The sequence below is a fragment of the Populus alba genome, chromosome 14, assembly GCF_005239225.2.
Source record: "Populus alba chromosome 14, ASM523922v2, whole genome shotgun sequence".
NCBI lineage: Eukaryota > Viridiplantae > Streptophyta > Magnoliopsida > Malpighiales > Salicaceae > Populus > Populus alba.
In genome coordinates, this window is record NC_133297.1 from 13,691,007 (window position 1) to 13,708,799 (window position 17,793).

General features: G+C 35.6%; 1 protein-coding gene and 1 long non-coding RNA gene across 2 annotated transcripts; both read left to right on the forward strand.

Moving 5' to 3' along the window:
* The first annotated feature begins 675 nt into the window (after positions 1-675).
* On the forward strand, positions 676-3,397 carry LOC118032501 (BTB/POZ domain-containing protein At1g21780). The gene is made up of 4 exons (XM_035037240.2): positions 676-930; positions 1,008-1,156; positions 2,146-2,261; positions 2,582-3,397. Exons 1-4 carry the CDS (start codon positions 743-745, stop codon positions 3,185-3,187), a joined length of 1,059 nt encoding a protein of 352 aa, XP_034893131.1. The 5' UTR covers positions 676-742; the 3' UTR covers positions 3,188-3,397.
* Positions 3,398-6,351: 2,954 nt separating this feature from the next.
* LOC140954511 (uncharacterized) lies at positions 6,352-9,415 on the forward strand. Its single transcript, XR_012167853.1, has 3 exons — positions 6,352-6,646; positions 6,790-6,945; positions 8,030-9,415. It is a non-coding gene; the product is annotated as an uncharacterized lncRNA (long non-coding RNA).
* Positions 9,416-17,793: the final 8,378 nt, after the last annotated feature.

The following is a 17,793-nucleotide window of genomic DNA, read 5'->3' on the forward strand; positions in this document are numbered from 1 at the left end:
TATAAAATGTTAATGTAAGAGTCTATAATATTTTCATCTTATTAATATTGTGTAAGGGATATTTGTTTCTTATTAATATTTCATAAAAAATATTTGTATCTCATTAATAACGCTAGGAGTAAAAGACTTTTTAGACACTCCACTCCAGCAAAAAAAAAAAGGTTCAAGGGCTATAAATACCCTCTGAATCACTTAGATAAATGATTTGCAATTTATATTCTCTAGGCAATAATACTTTTAAATCCAATAGCGTTTATCATACCAGAACAAGAATTAACACTCTTAATTTTAGAACTTATAACTCATACTCTTATTTATAATAATAATCCTCTTAAAAGTTATTTACCTTATCATTCAATGATTTTTAAATCTCATAAAAAAGTTATTCTGCAGGTGTTATGTTTTTCAACACTAATCATCAACTTATTTGAGTTATGAAAAATAAAATATTGATGTAAGCATATAATTATCAAATTTTAAAACACTATCATATATAATGTTTCAAAATTAGATTTTTGTTGTCGTTACTATATGAGATTGGGAGTGGTGGTTTTTGATGGGTGGTTCGCGGGGTAAGGAGTGGTGACGAGGACGAGGACGAGGACGAGGAGCTTTTTAGTAATTTCGTAAACAAATACCACTTTATACACTTGGACAGACGCCCCTGAATGGTACCAAATGTTTCTAAAATGTTTTTAAAAGGGCTTAAATTAAACCACAAGTCTACTACTCGTCCAGTCTAATGTCTCGCTTTCAAATCAGAATTTCCCCTTCCTTCCAGCTCTCCACAGACAACGGAAGAACGATAAAGAGTGAAATGGCAGATTCAAAGGTAGATACCATCTCCCGACTAGCCCAGTGGAGGATCGAGAACTTTGGATCTTTCTCTTACAAAAAATCCGATCCTTTCAAGGTCGGAATCTGGAACTGGTAAGTTTAGTAGTTTATAGTATCTACAAACACAGATTTTATGGTTTTAGTCGATTTATTTGTTCTTGTTTTGTTAGGCACCTGTCTATAGAGAAGAATCGGTACTTGTACATTCGTTTATTTCCAGAGCCGTCTCGAGCTTCCAAAGAACAGCCTCCTATCGCTAGATTTGTTCTTCGTGTCTCAAATGCTGGTGCTAATAATCGCAGGCCTTATATCTCTCCAGGCATGCTTCCATCGTTCTCTCTGTCTATCCTTTTCTTTTCTTTATTTTATTACATGTTTGTATACGGGATTTCAATGGAGTCTGTGTAACCGTGCAAGCTTAAAGATGTTATCAAAGAAAAACATGGGCATCTCTTGGGTTATCTAGAGCGCACCAGAGATATGTAAAATCGGTATCCAGAATACGGAACTGTTTGCATTTTTTTTATTTTTTTTTAAATGGCTTTGATTCCTTAGCAAAGGAGGCCTTTTGCCGGGGCTTTCTTTTCTGCGAAGTGTATTCAAGGTAGGTCTTGTTGTTTCAGTTGGGTCCATGCTTGCTTTATAAAGTTTTGCTTTTTCCAAACAAGGATGCAAGCTGTTCTTTTCGTCGAGTAGTCTGGTGTTTCTTTCTTTCTGCTTTTCCTCTTGGTGCTTACTTTCTGCCTTTATCATTAGAAATCGCACAAGTATTGGCTATTTGATTTTTTCCTCTAATTATTATTAGTTTTAGCACCATGAGTTCGTTACCAGAAGTCATGCTTGTATGTTCCAGTCGCTATATACTGAGGAAGTAGGAATCTCCTCACTGATCTAGTGACGCGGGTAATGATAAACTTATCTGTCCCAGTCCCAACCATCTCATCAAGGGAGGTCTAACTGAACACTATCAAAATTGAAATCAGAATTAGAAAGCGATGACTGTGAGCTCATCACCGTATAGTGCTTGTTAACATAACAATTTATGTGGTTTGGATTCCAATTTCTTTAACAACATGGAATGCGGGTTTGTTAGAGATTATGTCAGGTAGATTTTTGGTGCTTTCTGAATCTGAAGAAAACTGTCCTGTAATAAATGAGTTTGTTGCTCCTTCTCTGAGCAATATTGTGAAAGTAAATTCTGGCAGATTAGTAAATGTTTATTGTTCTTGGAAAGCACCTAGTTGTTGAAATGAGTGTAATGGTTATTATAAAAGGATTCCTGTGACACTGAATTGTTTCATGCTGCAGTTCATGAGAGATCGCTCCGGACAAGTGAGGACTTTGTCTGGCCTGTTGATTCTTCCTTTCATGGTCGCCTCATCATTGATGTTGAGTTTCTAGACCTCAAAGTCTGCCCTCTGAATGTGAGCACCTTTTAGACTATGTTTCTCTTGGAGAAGCCATGGTGTTAATTGCTGAATGATGCTTTTAGTTTATAACTAATAATGGTGGATGGTTTGATTTTTCATTTTGAGCCCAAAGCCGAACTTTGGTGGACAATAGTCATGATTCATTTCCTCTTCAACTGGCACAATCTGAGATGAATCTTTAGATGAAAATACATTTCACAGCACATAAGATGGGAATGTGAATATTTCGTATTTGTCTGGTTGTTGTTGAACTGCCGTCATTTTTCCTCTACTCAAGGTTTAAAAATCCAATTTTTTTCCTGTCAACAACTCAGGGTGGGGAAGCGAGTTCCATATGGCCAGGTGATGGAATGATGCCATCTGTTTCAACTCAAGGCACACTTCGCTGTCTCTCTCGCATGCTGGATGAGGCCATCCATGCTGACGTTACCATTCATACTGCTGATGGCACCTTGAGTGCACACAAGGCAATTCTTTCTGCAAGTTCGCCTGTTTTCAAGAGCATGTTCGACCAAGGCCTCAAGGAAAAGGAGTCCTCCACAATCGACATAGAAGATATGACACTGGAATCTTGCATGACTCTCTTGAGTTACTTGTATGGAACCATCAAGCAAGAGGATTTTTGGAAGCACCGTGTATCACTGCTGGGGGCAGCGAACAAATATGACATTGCAGCCCTCAAGGATGCTTGCGAGGAAAGCCTCTTGGAAGACATCAATACCATGAATGTCCTTGAGAGGATGCAAGAGGCTTGGCTTTACCAGTTGAACAAGCTGAAGAAAGGATGCTTGGCTTACTTGTTTGACTTTGGAAAAATATATGATGTTAGAGATGAAATCAGTAAGTTTTTCAGGCACGCCGACAAGGAATTGATGGTAGAAATGTTTGAAGAGGTGCTTACGGTTTGGAAACCTGTATAATTAGTTAATTTTGTGAGGTACTTGCTTTTGAAAGTCCTCACTGTTTAGATAGTTGTGTGTAACTATGAAGCCTTGTAAAAATGTCACGCGTTCAGCTCTGAGAGCATGCAAAACCCTGTTGCGTGCTTGTCTGGAGTGGACTGATTATTCGTGCTTCCGTGAACTTGAGCCATATAGGCCTGGAAAATGGAATTTATACCTTCTTCCACATCCTTCCTTCTTTCCAGTCCATCTGCCAACTGATTCAGTGACCACCTACGTGAATAACCTTTCTAACATGGTTGGAGTTTGGATAATTTTTTCACGAACTATAGTCATCAGAGTTAAACTCCTACTTTCTTTTTGGTTTATTTGTTTTCGCTGGCTCTGTGGAGATAATCAAAAGTAAAAAAAATTATAAAATCTAATTTTCAATCAATTTAATATTAAATGGTAAAATTAAAAAAAAAATTAATTAATTAATTTTTTTTAAATTATGCTAATTTATTATCCATGTCAATGAAAATAAAATAACTTAATAAAAAATAAATTTAATATTAAATAATATAATTTTTAAAGAAAATATTGATAAAAAATATAAAAAATACTATTTAAATAAATAATATTTTTACAAAGAAAGATATAATAAAACCAATTCTCTTGTAGGTTTTTTTTTTTTTTTTTTAATTGTTAAGTTTACTTCCATGACGTGGTATTTTGACTGTTGTGAGAAAAAAATGAACAGGCACATTTGTTATTTTTTAAACCATAGAGATTAGAGACCAACTAATTGATTTTTTTATAACCGCAAACACTAAGTTTTAAATTACTTCCCCTGGAAATGATTTTGTTAACAGACCAATTAAAATAACAGGTAAAAACAGCTCGTGGAAAAAGGTGCACAAAATCTACCATGCCAAGGAGGCAAGTAGGTTTGAAACAAAGACTCTTTCTCTCTCTGTCCTTTTGTCTTTTTTATTATTATTAAAATTGCTCTCCTTGTTTAGTGCCTGTTTGTCATTTAAATTGAACTTTTTTAAAAAATTTAATTTTTATTTCAAATTAATTTATTTAATTTTTTTTAAAATTTTTTATACTAATTTCAAAAATAAAAATTAAAAAATTTATTTAAATATATTTTTAAATAAAAAATATTTTAAAAAATATTTTTTTACTGTACTTTCATCACTCAATGACTATCAAAATTAAAATTATAGGGATGATGATGTAAACCCTCACATGTGCAAGTCTGGTTGGTTAAGTGTTTTTTATTAAATTTTGAAATTTATATTTTAATATTTTAATATTTTTAAATTATTTTGAAGTGTTGATATTAAAAATAAATCTTTTTAAATAAAAAATTAAATGGATACATACCCATTAGTCTAGATTTTTAAATTAAAGATGATGTTGTAAGCCCTCACAAGTGCATGTTTGTTTGGGTTTACGGGTGAACCTATTTTTTTATTAAATTTTTTTTATGTGTTTTTTAAATCGTTTTAATGTGCTGATATAAAAAATAAATTTATAAAAATAAAAAATTATTTTAATACAATTCAAAATAAAAAATATTTTAAAAACATAATTTTTGTTATACTTTCAAACATGCTCAAAATAGCTCCTCAATGTTATCGTTTTTACATTGTTAATTTTTTTTTATTGTTATTTTTATTTATTCTTATAATTTAAATTAGTTGAACTCATTAAACAGTAAATAACTGGAGTCGCAATTCTTTTTTTTAAAAGTGATTGCATCATCTTAACTTTATTTTTTTATATTAAAAAAGACTTGAACCGGCCACGGTGGAACCCAGTCCCTATCCAATTCCACTTCAAATCTGAAGCCAGCCAGCCATCTATGAAAGGATCTAATTAAAAACCAAAAAAAAATGGCAAAAAAAAAAAAAAACTCAAAGGATGAAAATAAAAAAAGAAAGAAAAAGAAGAAGCAAAGTGGGAGTCCAGAATAATTGAAACAGCGAAACACCTAATTCCAAATCTAATATAATTCTAATCTAATTCCAAATCTAATAACTTAGAAAAGAATATCGGAAATTACATGTAATTATAAATTAAATTAAAAAAACAACTAATTCTCAAATCAGATAAGCGACAGAACCGACTCAGTAACCCCCCTATAAAACCACACCACTCCATCTCAAAGGCAAATCACTCTCTCATATCCTAAGCAACCCAAATCATAGCAAGAGTCGAGGGAATTAAAAGCTTTCAAAAAAAAAAAACATTCTCTCTCTAATGGCACCGTCAACCATTTATCAATACCATATGCGCCAAGATTTCAGCGCCAACGTTGACAGCAACAATTCCACAACCCCAACCACCGATGCAATCATCATCCACTTACAATTCCGCCATGTTCTTGAACTATGTTACCCCGAAACCATACAAATACCTTTAAACACAACCAACGAATCTCACCTATTTCCACGCCAGCTCTTTTCATCACATGTAAATCGTGAGAGTATCGTTAAAGAAATACTTTCTAGCATGGGTTGTTCACCAGACTTCATTGAGAGTGCTGCCCCTGATATCTCCTCTTTTGCTTTAGACATGGTTACTAATCCATGCAATGCTAGTAGTAGCGAGGTACTAACTATGGTTTTGGCCATCCATGTTACTACTCCTTATGATGAACGTGAAGAGATTAATCGTGCTTTAAGCGAATCTTTAATGCAAGAAGCTTCAAGATTCAAGCCTGCAAGTAAATCTTGTATTGATGGGTTAAAAAGAATGAGTCTTGAGGGTTCGTGTTCAATGAAAGAATGCATGGTATGCTTGGAGGAATTCTTGATGGGTAGCGAGGTTGCGTGTCTGCCTTGTGGGCATATTTTTCATGGAGATTGTATTGTTAGGTGGCTAGAGACTAGCCACTTGTGCCCTTTGTGCCGGCTTGCCATGCCTTGATGATCGAAGGTTATGGATTAGAATGGATATTTCTTGGAGTTGCATGATTTAGATCAAGGTAAAAATCTCTCTTTATATATATATATAGATTTTGGGGTTTTCTGTTGCATTTGCGATTTTTAAAAGAGGAGCCTAGAATTGCAGACTTTTTTTTTAATATCAAAAACAAAGAAAACCCCAAAAATGGTTTTACTTATTCTCTGTGCTGTGTGTCTTCAGTATCTGATACAAGGATTCGATTCTTTTGTTTTAATTGCAGGGGAAGCCAGAGGATACATTATATAATATACGCAAAACGACCGAGGCGGCTACCAAGGAATCAATGATAATCAGGACAATCAGGGTTGTCCCAGCCACTAAATCATTGCGGGTCAGGCTTTTTGGGAAGTGTTTGATATAGCAAAGTTAAAGTTTTTGGTGACTGTTGGTTGGAAGCTACTTGCTTTTGGTTTGCATGTCTATGATGGAGATTGCTGGAACCCTTGTCGCTTTAGAGAAATCGCTTTGCCCACTGAATCACCTGGCCATTTGTCAAATTGAATTCAAGGAAATGAGGTAGGGGGGTTTATTTGTTACATGCTGCCATGTAGTAGTTAGCAATTTCTGTTTCAATTCCTAACTAAACTAGATGGTGGAGATTGATTCTGGTATAATTACTCCAATTATTATGAAGCCAACTAAAGATTTGTTGATTGCAGAGTGCCCTGTTGTGGATTCTTCTTGTAACAAGTCCATAGGACATGCCTCGTCCCTGATGCAAATGATGTCTTTGCTGGAGAAAATGAAATTGTAATGGGGAATGTGTTCCCGGAGATGATTCAAAAACGCTATTGAAAGGACCAATCACCATTCAGGCAAGGAAAAGAATCTCGTGGAATTCTTGCATTCTTTACATTCAAAATTTCAAGCTTGTGAAAATTTTAGTACTTTGTTCTTTATATCTTGAAAATCTTGATTTTGGGGTTTGGTCCTGCTGCTTAATTTCTTGCATCATGTCTTTGTGCATTCAGTGTTCATGAAAATTTTGTTAACTTGAATGTTATGGGTATTTGAATTTGTATTTGCTTGAATGGGATATCTCAGTTACATTTTGAGCTTATTCGGTGGGGGCTCCTTGACCCCTTCCATGGGACTCTATGAAGGAGACCCACCCATCTCCCCTTGTTTTCTAATTCGTGCAGAATGTTTGTCCTCTATGTTGGAGGAGCAGGGCATATAATGGAGACAAGTGAGGTCCATTATCGGTTTTTCAGAGGATGAGAGGTCCAAGGGGGTATATCTTAGGAATTCTCTGAGTTTTGAGAAGTGTTTTGTTAAGCAATTGCAATATTGGATTGAGTAATGAAACGGCAAGCAAGGAACAGTTAGAAGTCTATAACCTTAGGGATCTTTATTGCTGTGTCTTCTGTCAGAATAGCACCCGCTGACACAACTGGGGTTCATGTTTTTGATAAAGATTTTATGGTAGGATTCAGATATTTCTGCTTCAGAAATCTGAGTATTAATCAAATTTCTTAGGGTATAGATTTCTCGATGATATAGTAATGGATGCACTAACCCCAGCCCAGCAAATTTCCTGGTTCTAGGCTTCTTGAAGTTTGATAAGTTCAATGGATCACCATGGTACAAACAATTCAGATGTCATTTCCATCGGATGTGAGACTATTGAGCAAATTCCTTTAGGTGATGGGACTCCCAATAATTGATTAGTATTATAATTGGAATTGCTTATGATACATATGGATCACATACAGCTTATAACAAAGGGGCTAGTTAACTGGGTGTAAGTAGACCAGAAATAAGGGAAGCAAGTTCTTCTTAGTTACAAGCCCTTTGTGATCCATGTTATGGGGTTTCATAATATTATAAATAATAGATCATATGCAGCAAGCAGCCAGGGACATTCTTTCAACTAAACAAAATTGATAATGCATGCAGAAAATCTCCAGTGATAAAGAGCCACGATGTTACACAGAAGATGGATCGCTATTGAAGTTGAATATAACAATCACCTATGGTGATGGCTTCGGCTGGCCAACTTTCAGCTGTCAGTGTGTAGCTCTTGAAGGTACTTTTAATCTTCAAATCAATGGCTTATTGAAAATCAGAATAAAGCAACAACGCACTTGTCTGCTGATTGGCTGGACAATCCAATACCTTAGCTCCACCAAAACAAGAACGGGTAGCCTACAGCTGCTGCTGTGTTGCTCTGTTGTTGCTTTGATGGTCCCTTGCCCTAGCCTCATATTATTTTCTTCACTTCGTTGGTTATGTTGCTACTACGATGCACCCATCCTCCTTTGAAGTGGTTGCTGCCTAGCTGGATTCAGTTCTTGGGTGGTGGATATTGGCTGCGGCTGCCTTCAACAAGGAGAACATTGCAACAGTGCTGGACTGCTATATATACATCTGCTGAAATGCTGCTAGTTATGTTACTGCAGGGTTACTAGCAGCATTTTTGTTTGTGTTGCTGCAGACCTCGGGGGTTTGTTCTCAATGTGTACTGCTGGCACTTCTACTGAGTCAAGAAGTCCCATTTCTGGTGCAAGACCCGGCAAGAGGAGTCAATGTTTTGCTCCTTTCACTGCGATTCTGTATATACTTGAGGTGGATCCCAGTTTCAGTTATGTTTCTACTGCATTGCTACTTCTGATATTGGCGTTGCAGTCCTGTTGCCGCAACTGATGCTGCTGCTGCTGGTTCTGCTGCGTTTTTAACTGGTTAGATCTTTGGGTTGTTTTGCCCTTCTCTTGCATTTTCTTCGGTTAGATCTTTGGGTTGTTTTCCCCTTCTCTTGCATTTTGAGTTCTCTGATAGATAGCTGTTAGATGCGGACTGCAATTTTCTTTTCTTTTTTGTTGGTTCTGCTACATTGTAAATTCTTTGTCATTAATAAAATTCTATGATTTTCTTTTCCATTAACAACTTCGCTCCTCAACACATTCCATTTTCGAGAATCCAGCCTAGTAGCTTCTCTTACCGTAATCAATGAATATTACCCGAGGACGAGGAACTGGCTCGTAGTCATGCTGTTCACACAGGGACCAACGCTTTTTATAAGCTTGGCCATAAAATTCTCTTTTTTTTTTACTTCCTCGTGTTGCCGTGAAGCTTATGGTGCCCATCTTGCATTGAAAATATATCTTTGTAATTAGTAGGAACTTTATTTATTTATTTTGAAAACGAGCCGGTGCTAGTTTTTATTTAATTATAAAAATATCATAAATCATAGTATTTAGCAACAATTTCCAGCCACGCTCAAACATGCATTACCAAGCAAGAAATCCAGCATCCTCTCTATCATTTTCACCAGAATTTGATCAACAAAATTCCACATTTTCACCATAACTTATAAATAACATCTCAACAATTCCTTTTTTTATTTTCATCATAATTCCATAATTAATACAACCATAAAACAAAATTATTACAAACATGGCATCATCTTCATCTAGTACTAGTAGCATACAAAGTTAGTACAAATTAGATGGACTAAAATTCAATAATAAAAAATGCAAGAAATGTGAAAAGAGAGTTACAGTTAGAATATCGAAAACATAAGCTAATAAAACTAAGATGTTTTATAGATGTGGTGATAAGTCATGCAAGAATTTTTTATTTGACTAATGTAGACCTATGAATGAAACTATATCATCTATGAGAGGGGAAGAAGGTGCTAATGATGTTCAACAAATAGTAGATGAAGTGAAGAAATTGAAAAACAAATTACGTAGAGTGTGGATTAAAAATCACAATATGAAAGCTACCTTAACAAGTGTAAAATTATTTGTAGTAGCTAATTTAGAGTGTGTACAATATTAATGTTTGTAATAACTATATTGTTTCTATTAAAGAAATGAAAATTGCATGAGTAGCCAAAATGCAAGCAAATTCATATCAATCATATCAAAAGCATGCTACTTAAATAGCATGTACACAACAAGCATCCATAACTAGTTTAATTCGTCATGGTACATAACATTATAACCACTGTAATGTTTTGAAATGAATGAGTTGGAAAATACAATAAAGCCCTTGGAGGCTTAAAGAGAGGGTATAAATGATTGAAGGGTAGTGTGGTAATTGACCAAAAATTGATAAATATAAATAGGAAGTAGAAAAAAAAAAAAAAAAGGGAAAGTGATCTGAAATTAGAGAGCAGAACCGTGAGAGAGAAGAGAGAAAGAAGAAGAAGAGAAAAGAAGGGAAAATAAGGGGAAAAAGGAAGGAATTGGAGGAAATAAGTGGAAAAGGTAAGATTTAGGTTGTTTAATATGTATAATATGTTAATTAAGCTTTAATTTCAGTTTTGATGAATGTTAGGGTTTTGAGAATTTGTGTTTTGGGTTTAATTGATGAATTAAATTGAAGGTTAGGGGTTGATTGTTGTGTTTAATTGATGATTTAGTTGATTATGGAAGATTATGATGATTTTGAGTTATAAGATTGTGTAAATGGTGAAATTTGAGTTAGAAATCAGGGGAGAACAGTGGGGTTTCTGTTAAAATCTGGACTGGAGGTTGAAGATGACAAAAATTCAATTTGGTCCCTCAATTTCCAAAAATTACAGTTTAGTCCCCGAACTTTGGAAAATTACAAATTGGTCCTTGGAGCATATTCCGAGATTCTGAACAGAATAACATATGAATTATGGACATAATTACTGTATAGATAAGATAATTTAACACTTTCAATTTAGTCCTCCAATTTGACAAAAAGTACAATTTGACCCTAAAAATTTAGTAAAATTCCAGAATGATCCCTGAAGCATAATGATACATCCTGGACAGAATTGAGGATTAATTAAGGTCAGAATTTCAGTATATTCATGGATTTATGACAAATTTCAGTTTGGTCCTCCATTTGATAAAAGTTACAATTTGGCCCTAAAAATATGGAAAATTACAGATTAGGCCCTAGCTGTAATATTAGCTTTTGCAGATTAGTTTGATGAATAATTAAGGGTTATTTAGTGAATTATTACCAATTTTATTAGTTGTTTTTATTATGGATTAGATTTCGGGAAAACCGTTAGATTTTTGGGTTTTTAAGAAAATTGACTGGTTAGTTTAAAAACATATAGGGTTACGGAATACACTCTTAGTTAAGTGTATTAAATAGATTAAATGTTCTTTCGAGTCGTTTTTGAATATGTCTCCTTTGTATTCAGATAATCCTGATATTCTACCGGCAGGACGTCAGTAGAATTTCCTTCAGTTTCAGCTTGTGAGTGTTGTTTGCTTTTGAGTCAGGTGAGTGGATAATTTTCCATATGCATGAGAAATACTATAAATATTTGATTTGTTAATATGAATTGGATCATGCTTCTTGATAATATATATTGATTATCATCCTTGTTATGATAAAGCATGATCAATTATTGAATCTGAATTCTTGATATGAACCAGTATGTATTTTGAAGTGAATTCTGAATTGATGCTCCTCATTTGATTGATGTCATGAGTTGAGCTTTGAGATATGAATATGTTTGTTTGATTATGATTATGAACCTATGGTATGTCAGTCAGAATACCCATGCTAACAGGGTAGTGTTAGTCTTTGTGCACATCGTATCTGAACCCTAGTTGGTCGGGGGAGACACCAACCTGTGTGGACTGATCATCCCACAGTACGGAGCCTCATGCTCATTGCATTTTGATTTTCTGACGAGTTTTACCATATGATATTCTTGTTATGGCCTATTTGATAAACCTTCGTATAAGAACTAAAGCCATACTTGTATATATATATTTCTCATTGTTATATTACCTCGTATGTGTATATTGAATGTTATCTACTCACTGAGTTGTTGAACTCACCCTCTCATTATTTATCCTTTTCAGGCTTATAGCTTGATAGCAGGTTACTTTTGTTGAACCTTCCGAACCTGCCTTTTGGTTGTAATTTGTACCTTCCTTTTGTGTCAAGTTAGTGCTCCAAAACTATGAAATTATTAACTCTTGTATTAAGACAATCGAATTATATTATGAAGTTAGTTTTGTTATTAGTGCTGCGTTGAACAACTCTGATTGAGTTTTGAAGGATAAGATTGTATGTAAGTTTGGGTTCGCATAGGTTTGGAACCTTGGAGGGGAACCTTGCCTATGTGCCGGTCATGGATCCGGGAATCGGGTCGTGACAAACTTGGTATCAGAGCTTTAGGTTAAAGAAACAATAATATAATTAATTTCATAATAAGTGGAGCATTAGGATCCGTATCGTCTTGTTTGTTGTTTTTGAAATTTTAAATTCTCATCAAGCATGTCTTCTTCCTTGTGATAGATATGTTTTCCTATAATTCTGTGATAATCATCATGCTATTGTTCTAGCATGACTTAAGTGCTCTCAGTTTTATTTTAGGAAATGTCGAGGAATAGACGAACAACTTATACTATTAGAGTAAATGATAATAAAGATGATGTCCATATTGTGAAGTTTAGAAATGCAAGGTATAGGAGGTAGGGCAGTACATCCGCACCTCAACATATTCTTATGGTTTGCTCTTTTGAAGCAAAAGTTTTGTTTGATACGGGTGCAACTCATTCGTTTGTGTCCCCATATTTTGCCATGAGGTTAGATAAACAACCAACCTTGTTAAAATCCCCCATTTCAGTCTCCACTCCCTTAGATGAGTTAATATTAGTAAAGTATGTGTATCTGGATTGTGAAATAGAGATTGGAGATAAGATCTTTATGGGAGACTTAAATGTCTTAGATATGGTTGATTTTGATGTGATTTTAGGAATGGATTGGTTGGCTAAGCATAGGGCTTCGGTAAATTGTTGGGGTAAGAAAATAATGTTTGATCTAGATCAAGAAGTTGGGTTGGTATTTCAAGGAGATAAGATTGGGTCTCCATCAATTATGTTGTCGGCTATCTCGAGAAAAATGGCCCGAAAAGGGGTACAGTGCTACCTAGCATATATAGTGGATGTAGAGAAAGAAGTTCCCCAGTTAGAGGAAGTCCGTATAGTAAGAGAGTTTATCGATGTATTTCCTGATGACTTACCTGGATTGCCTCCGTATAGGGAGATTGAGTTTTGTATTGATTTGGTTCCGGGTACCGAACCAATATCAATGGCACCATATAGAATGGCGCCAGCAGAATTGAGAGAGTTAAAGGAGCAACTGCAGGATTTGTTGGATAAAAAGTTTATCCGACCAAGTGTGTCCCCTTGGGGAGCTCCGGTGTTGTTTGTGAAGAAGAAAGATGGGTCATTGAGGTTGTGTATAGATTATAGGCAATTGAATCGGGTGACAGTTCGAAATAGATACCCACTCCCTCGTATAGATGATTTGTTTGATCAGTTACAGGGAGCTCAATTCTTTTCTAAGATCGATCTTCGATCTGGGTATCATCAGTTGAGGATTAGGGAGGAGGACATTTCAAAGACAGCTTTTAGAACTCGGTATGGTCATTATGAGTTTTTAGTGATGTCTTTTGGGTTGACGAATGCACCAGCAGCTTTTATGGACTTGATGAATAGAGTGTTTGGCCAATTTATTGATCGATTTGTGATAGTTTTTATTGATGATATTTTGGTGTATTCGAGGTCTAGAGAGGAGCATGAGCAACATTTGAGAATGGTGCTTCAAACTCTGCGAGATCATCAGTTGTATGGCAAGTTCTCAAAGAGTGAGTTTTGGTTGGAGAGTGTAGCATTTCTTGGGCATGTAGTGTCAAGGAATGGGATTGAGGTTGATCCTCAAAAGATTGAAGCAGTTAAGCAGTGGCTTAGGCCTACTTCGGCGACAGAGATTAGAAGTTTTTTAGGTTTGGCCGGCTACTATCGAAGGTTTGTGGAGAACTTTTCTCGAATTTCTGCACCATTGACTAAGTTAACGCAGAAAAATGTTAAGTTTCAGTGGTCTGAAGCTTGTGAGAAAAGTTTCTTAGAGTTGAAGGAGAGATTGACTACAACGCCTATTCTAGCAGTACCATCAGGTTCTGGTGGTTACACAGTGTATTGTGATGCTTCGAGAGTGGGGTTAGGATGTGTTCTAATGCAACATGGCAAGGTTATTGCTTATGCTTCACGGCAGCTGAAGAAGCATGAACAGAACTATCCTACACATGATTTAGAGATGGCGGCTGTAATTTTTGCTTTGAAGATTTGGAGGCACTACTTGTATGGTGAAACTTGTGAGATCTTTACAGATCACAAGAGTTTGAAATACATCTTTCAGCAGAGGGATCTAAACCTGAGGCAGAGGAGATGGATGGAACTGCTGAAGGATTATGATTGTACCATACAATACCACCCGGGTAGGGCAAATGTAGTTGCCGATGCTTTGAGTAGAAAATCATCAGGGAGCTTAGCTCATATTCAGGAGGTACGAAGACCTCTGATTAGGGAGCTGCATGAGTTAGTGGATGAAAGAGTCAGATTTGATCTTAGTGAAGCTGGAGCAATGATTGCTCATTTTCAGGTTAAGTCAGATTTGTTTGATAAAATAAAAGCAGCTCAGAAGAAAGATGATTCACTACTCAGGATTAGAAATGAGGTTGAGCAGGGTAAAGCTATAGGTTTTGTGATTGGTGATGATGATGTGTTGAGATATAGGGATAGGCTTTGTGTACCTGATGTTGATGATCTGAGGAGAGAATTGATGATAGAGGCACATCAGACAGTTTACACAATGCATCCAGGTTCCACAAAGATGTATAAAGACCTTAAAGTGTGTTATTGGTGGAATAGGATGAAGGCTGATGTAGCAAATTTTGTTTCTAGGTGTTTGACCTGTCAGAGGGTAAAGGGTGAACACCAGAAACCTCCTGGATTGTTGCAACCATTGTTGATTCCAGAATGGAAGTGGGAAAGGATCACAATGGACTTTGTGACAGGATTGCCTAGGAGTCAGGAGGGTTATGATTCGATATGGGTGATTGTTGACAGGTTGACAAAATCAGCCCATTTTCTGCCAGTTAAGATTACTTATGGATATGCAAAGTTGGCGGAATTGTTTATTAGCGAGATTGTACGGTTGCATGGAGTGCCAATCTCGATAGTGTCTGATAGAGGTCCACAGTTTACATCGCGGTTTTGGGTGAAATTTCAAGAAGCTATGGGTACTAAGGTGCAGTTGAGTACAGCTTTTCACCCTCAGACAGACGGTCAGTATGAGAGGACTATTCAGACCTTGGAGGATATGTTAAGGGCTTGTGTTATGGATTTTGGAGTTAGTTGGAGTAAGTTCCTATCATTAGTGGAATTTGCTTACAACAACAGTTATCAGGCTAGCATAGAGATGGCACCTTATGAAGCTTTGTATGGCCGAAAGTGTAGATCACTGGTTTGTTGGTTTGAGATTGGTGAGAAGAAGCTAATGGGACCGGAGTTGATTCAGATTACCTCAGAGAAGATTGAGGTAATTAGAAAGAAGCTTCAAACAGCTCAGAGTAGACAGAAAAGTTACGCGGATAGAAGAAGGCGTGACTTAGAGTTTTCAGTCGGTGATTGTGTGTTCTTAAAAGTATCACCTACAAAAGGAGTATTCAGGTTTGGGAAGAAAGGCAAGTTGAGTCCTCGATTCATTGGACCGTATGAGATTCTGGAGAGAGTTGGGGTAGTTGCTTATAGGTTAGCATTACCACCAAACTTGTCTGCTATTCATCCGGTATTTCATGTTTCCATGTTAAGGAAATATATGTCAGATCCATCACATGTATTAGAGGTTCATCCCATTGACTTGAGGGATGATATGGTTTATGAGGTGCAACCGGAAGCTATAGTTGACCGACAAGTGAGGAAGCTTAGGTCGAAGGACATAGCTTCAGTGAAAGTGAAATGGAAAGGCCATTCACGTGAGGAAGCGACATGGGAGCTCGAGGATAAGATGCGCAAGGAGTATCCTCATCTTTTCGATAATCTTGGTAAGTATTCAATCTTTTCTATTAAGTTTCGAGGACGAAACTTTTATAAGGTGGGGAGATTGTAATGTTTTGAAATGAATGAGTTGGAAAATACAATAAAGCCCTTGGAGGCTTAAAGAGAGGGTATAAATGATTGAAGGGTAGTGTGGTAATTGACCAAAAATTGATAAATATAAATAGGAAGTAGAAAAAAAAAAAAAGGGAAAGTGATCTGAAATTAGAGAGCAGAACCGTGAGAGAGAAGAGAGAAAGAAGAAGAAGAGAAAAGAAGGGAAAATAAGGGGAAAAAGGAAGGAATTGGAGGAAATAAGTGGAAAAGGTAAGATTTAGGTTGTTTAATATGTATAATATGTTAATTAAGCTTTAATTTCAGTTTTGATGAATGTTAGGGTTTTGAGAATTTGTGTTTTGGGTTTAATTGATGAATTAAATTGAAGTTAGGGGTTGATTGTTGTGTTTAATTGATGATTTAGTTGATTATGGAAGATTATGATGATTTTGAGTTATAAGATTGTGTAAATGGTGAAATTTGAGTTAGAAATCAGGGGAGAACAGTGGGGTTTCTGTTAAAATCTGGACTGGAGGTTGAAGATGACAAAAATTCAATTTGGTCCCTCAATTTCCAAAAATTACAGTTTAGTCCCCGACTTTGGAAAATTACAAATTGGTCCTTGGAGCATATTCCGAGATTCTGAACAGAATAACATATGAATTATGGACATAATTACTGTATAGATAAGATAATTTAACACTTTCAATTTAGTCCTCCAATTTGACAAAAAGTACAATTTGACCCTAAAAATTTAGTAAAATTCCAGAATGATCCCTGAAGCATAATGATACATCCTGGACAGAATTGAGGATTAATTAAGGTCAGAATTTCAGTATATTCATGGATTTATGACAAATTTCAGTTTGGTCCTCCATTTGATAAAAGTTACAATTTGGCCCTAAAAATATGGAAAATTACAGATTAGGCCCTAGCTGTAATATTAGCTTTTGCAGATTAGTTTGATGAATAATTAAGGGTTATTTAGTGAATTATTACCAATTTTATTAGTTGTTTTTATTATGGATTAGATTTCGGGAAAACCGTTAGATTTTGGGTTTTTAAGAAAATTGACTGGTTAGTTTAAAAACATATAGGGTTACGGAATACACTCTTAGTTAAGTGTATTAAATAGATTAAATGTTCTTTCGAGTCGTTTTTGAATATGTCTCCTTTGTATTCAGATAATCCTGATATTCTACCGGCAGGACGTCAGTAGAATTTCCTTCAGTTTCAGCTTGTGAGTGTTGTTTGCTTTTGAGTCAGGTGAGTGGATAATTTTCCATATGCATGAGAAATACTATAAATATTTGATTTGTTAATATGAATTGGATCATGCTTCTTGATAATATATATTGATTATCATCCTTGTTATGATAAAGCATGATCAATTATTGAATCTGAATTCTTGATATGAACCAGTATGTATTTTGAAGTGAATTCTGAATTGATGCTCCTCATTTGATTGATGTCATGAGTTGAGCTTTGAGATATGAATATGTTTGTTTGATTATGATTATGAACCTATGGTATGTCAGTCAGAATACCCATGCTAACAGGGTAGTGTTAGTCTTTGTGCACATCGTATCTGAACCCTAGTTGGTCGGGGGAGACACCAACCTGTGTGGACTGATCATCCCACAGTACGGAGCCTCATGCTCATTGCATTTTGATTTTCTGACGAGTTTTACCATATGATATTCTTGTTATGGCCTATTTGATAAACCTTCGTATAAGAACTAAAGCCATACTTGTATATATATTTCTCATTGTTATATT

Bases quoted from the DNA above. Each gene is read 5' to 3' on its own strand.
- LOC118032501 (XM_035037240.2), top strand. From the start codon at position 743: ATGTCTCGCTTTCAAATCAGAATTTCCCCTTCCTTCCAGCTCTCCACA. The intron at 931-1,007 runs GTAAGTTTAGTA...TTGTTTTGTTAG, and splicing joins AAGGTCGGAATCTGGAACTG to GCACCTGTCTATAGAGAAGA. The intron at 1,157-2,145 runs GCATGCTTCCAT...TTCATGCTGCAG, and splicing joins CAGGCCTTATATCTCTCCAG to TTCATGAGAGATCGCTCCGG.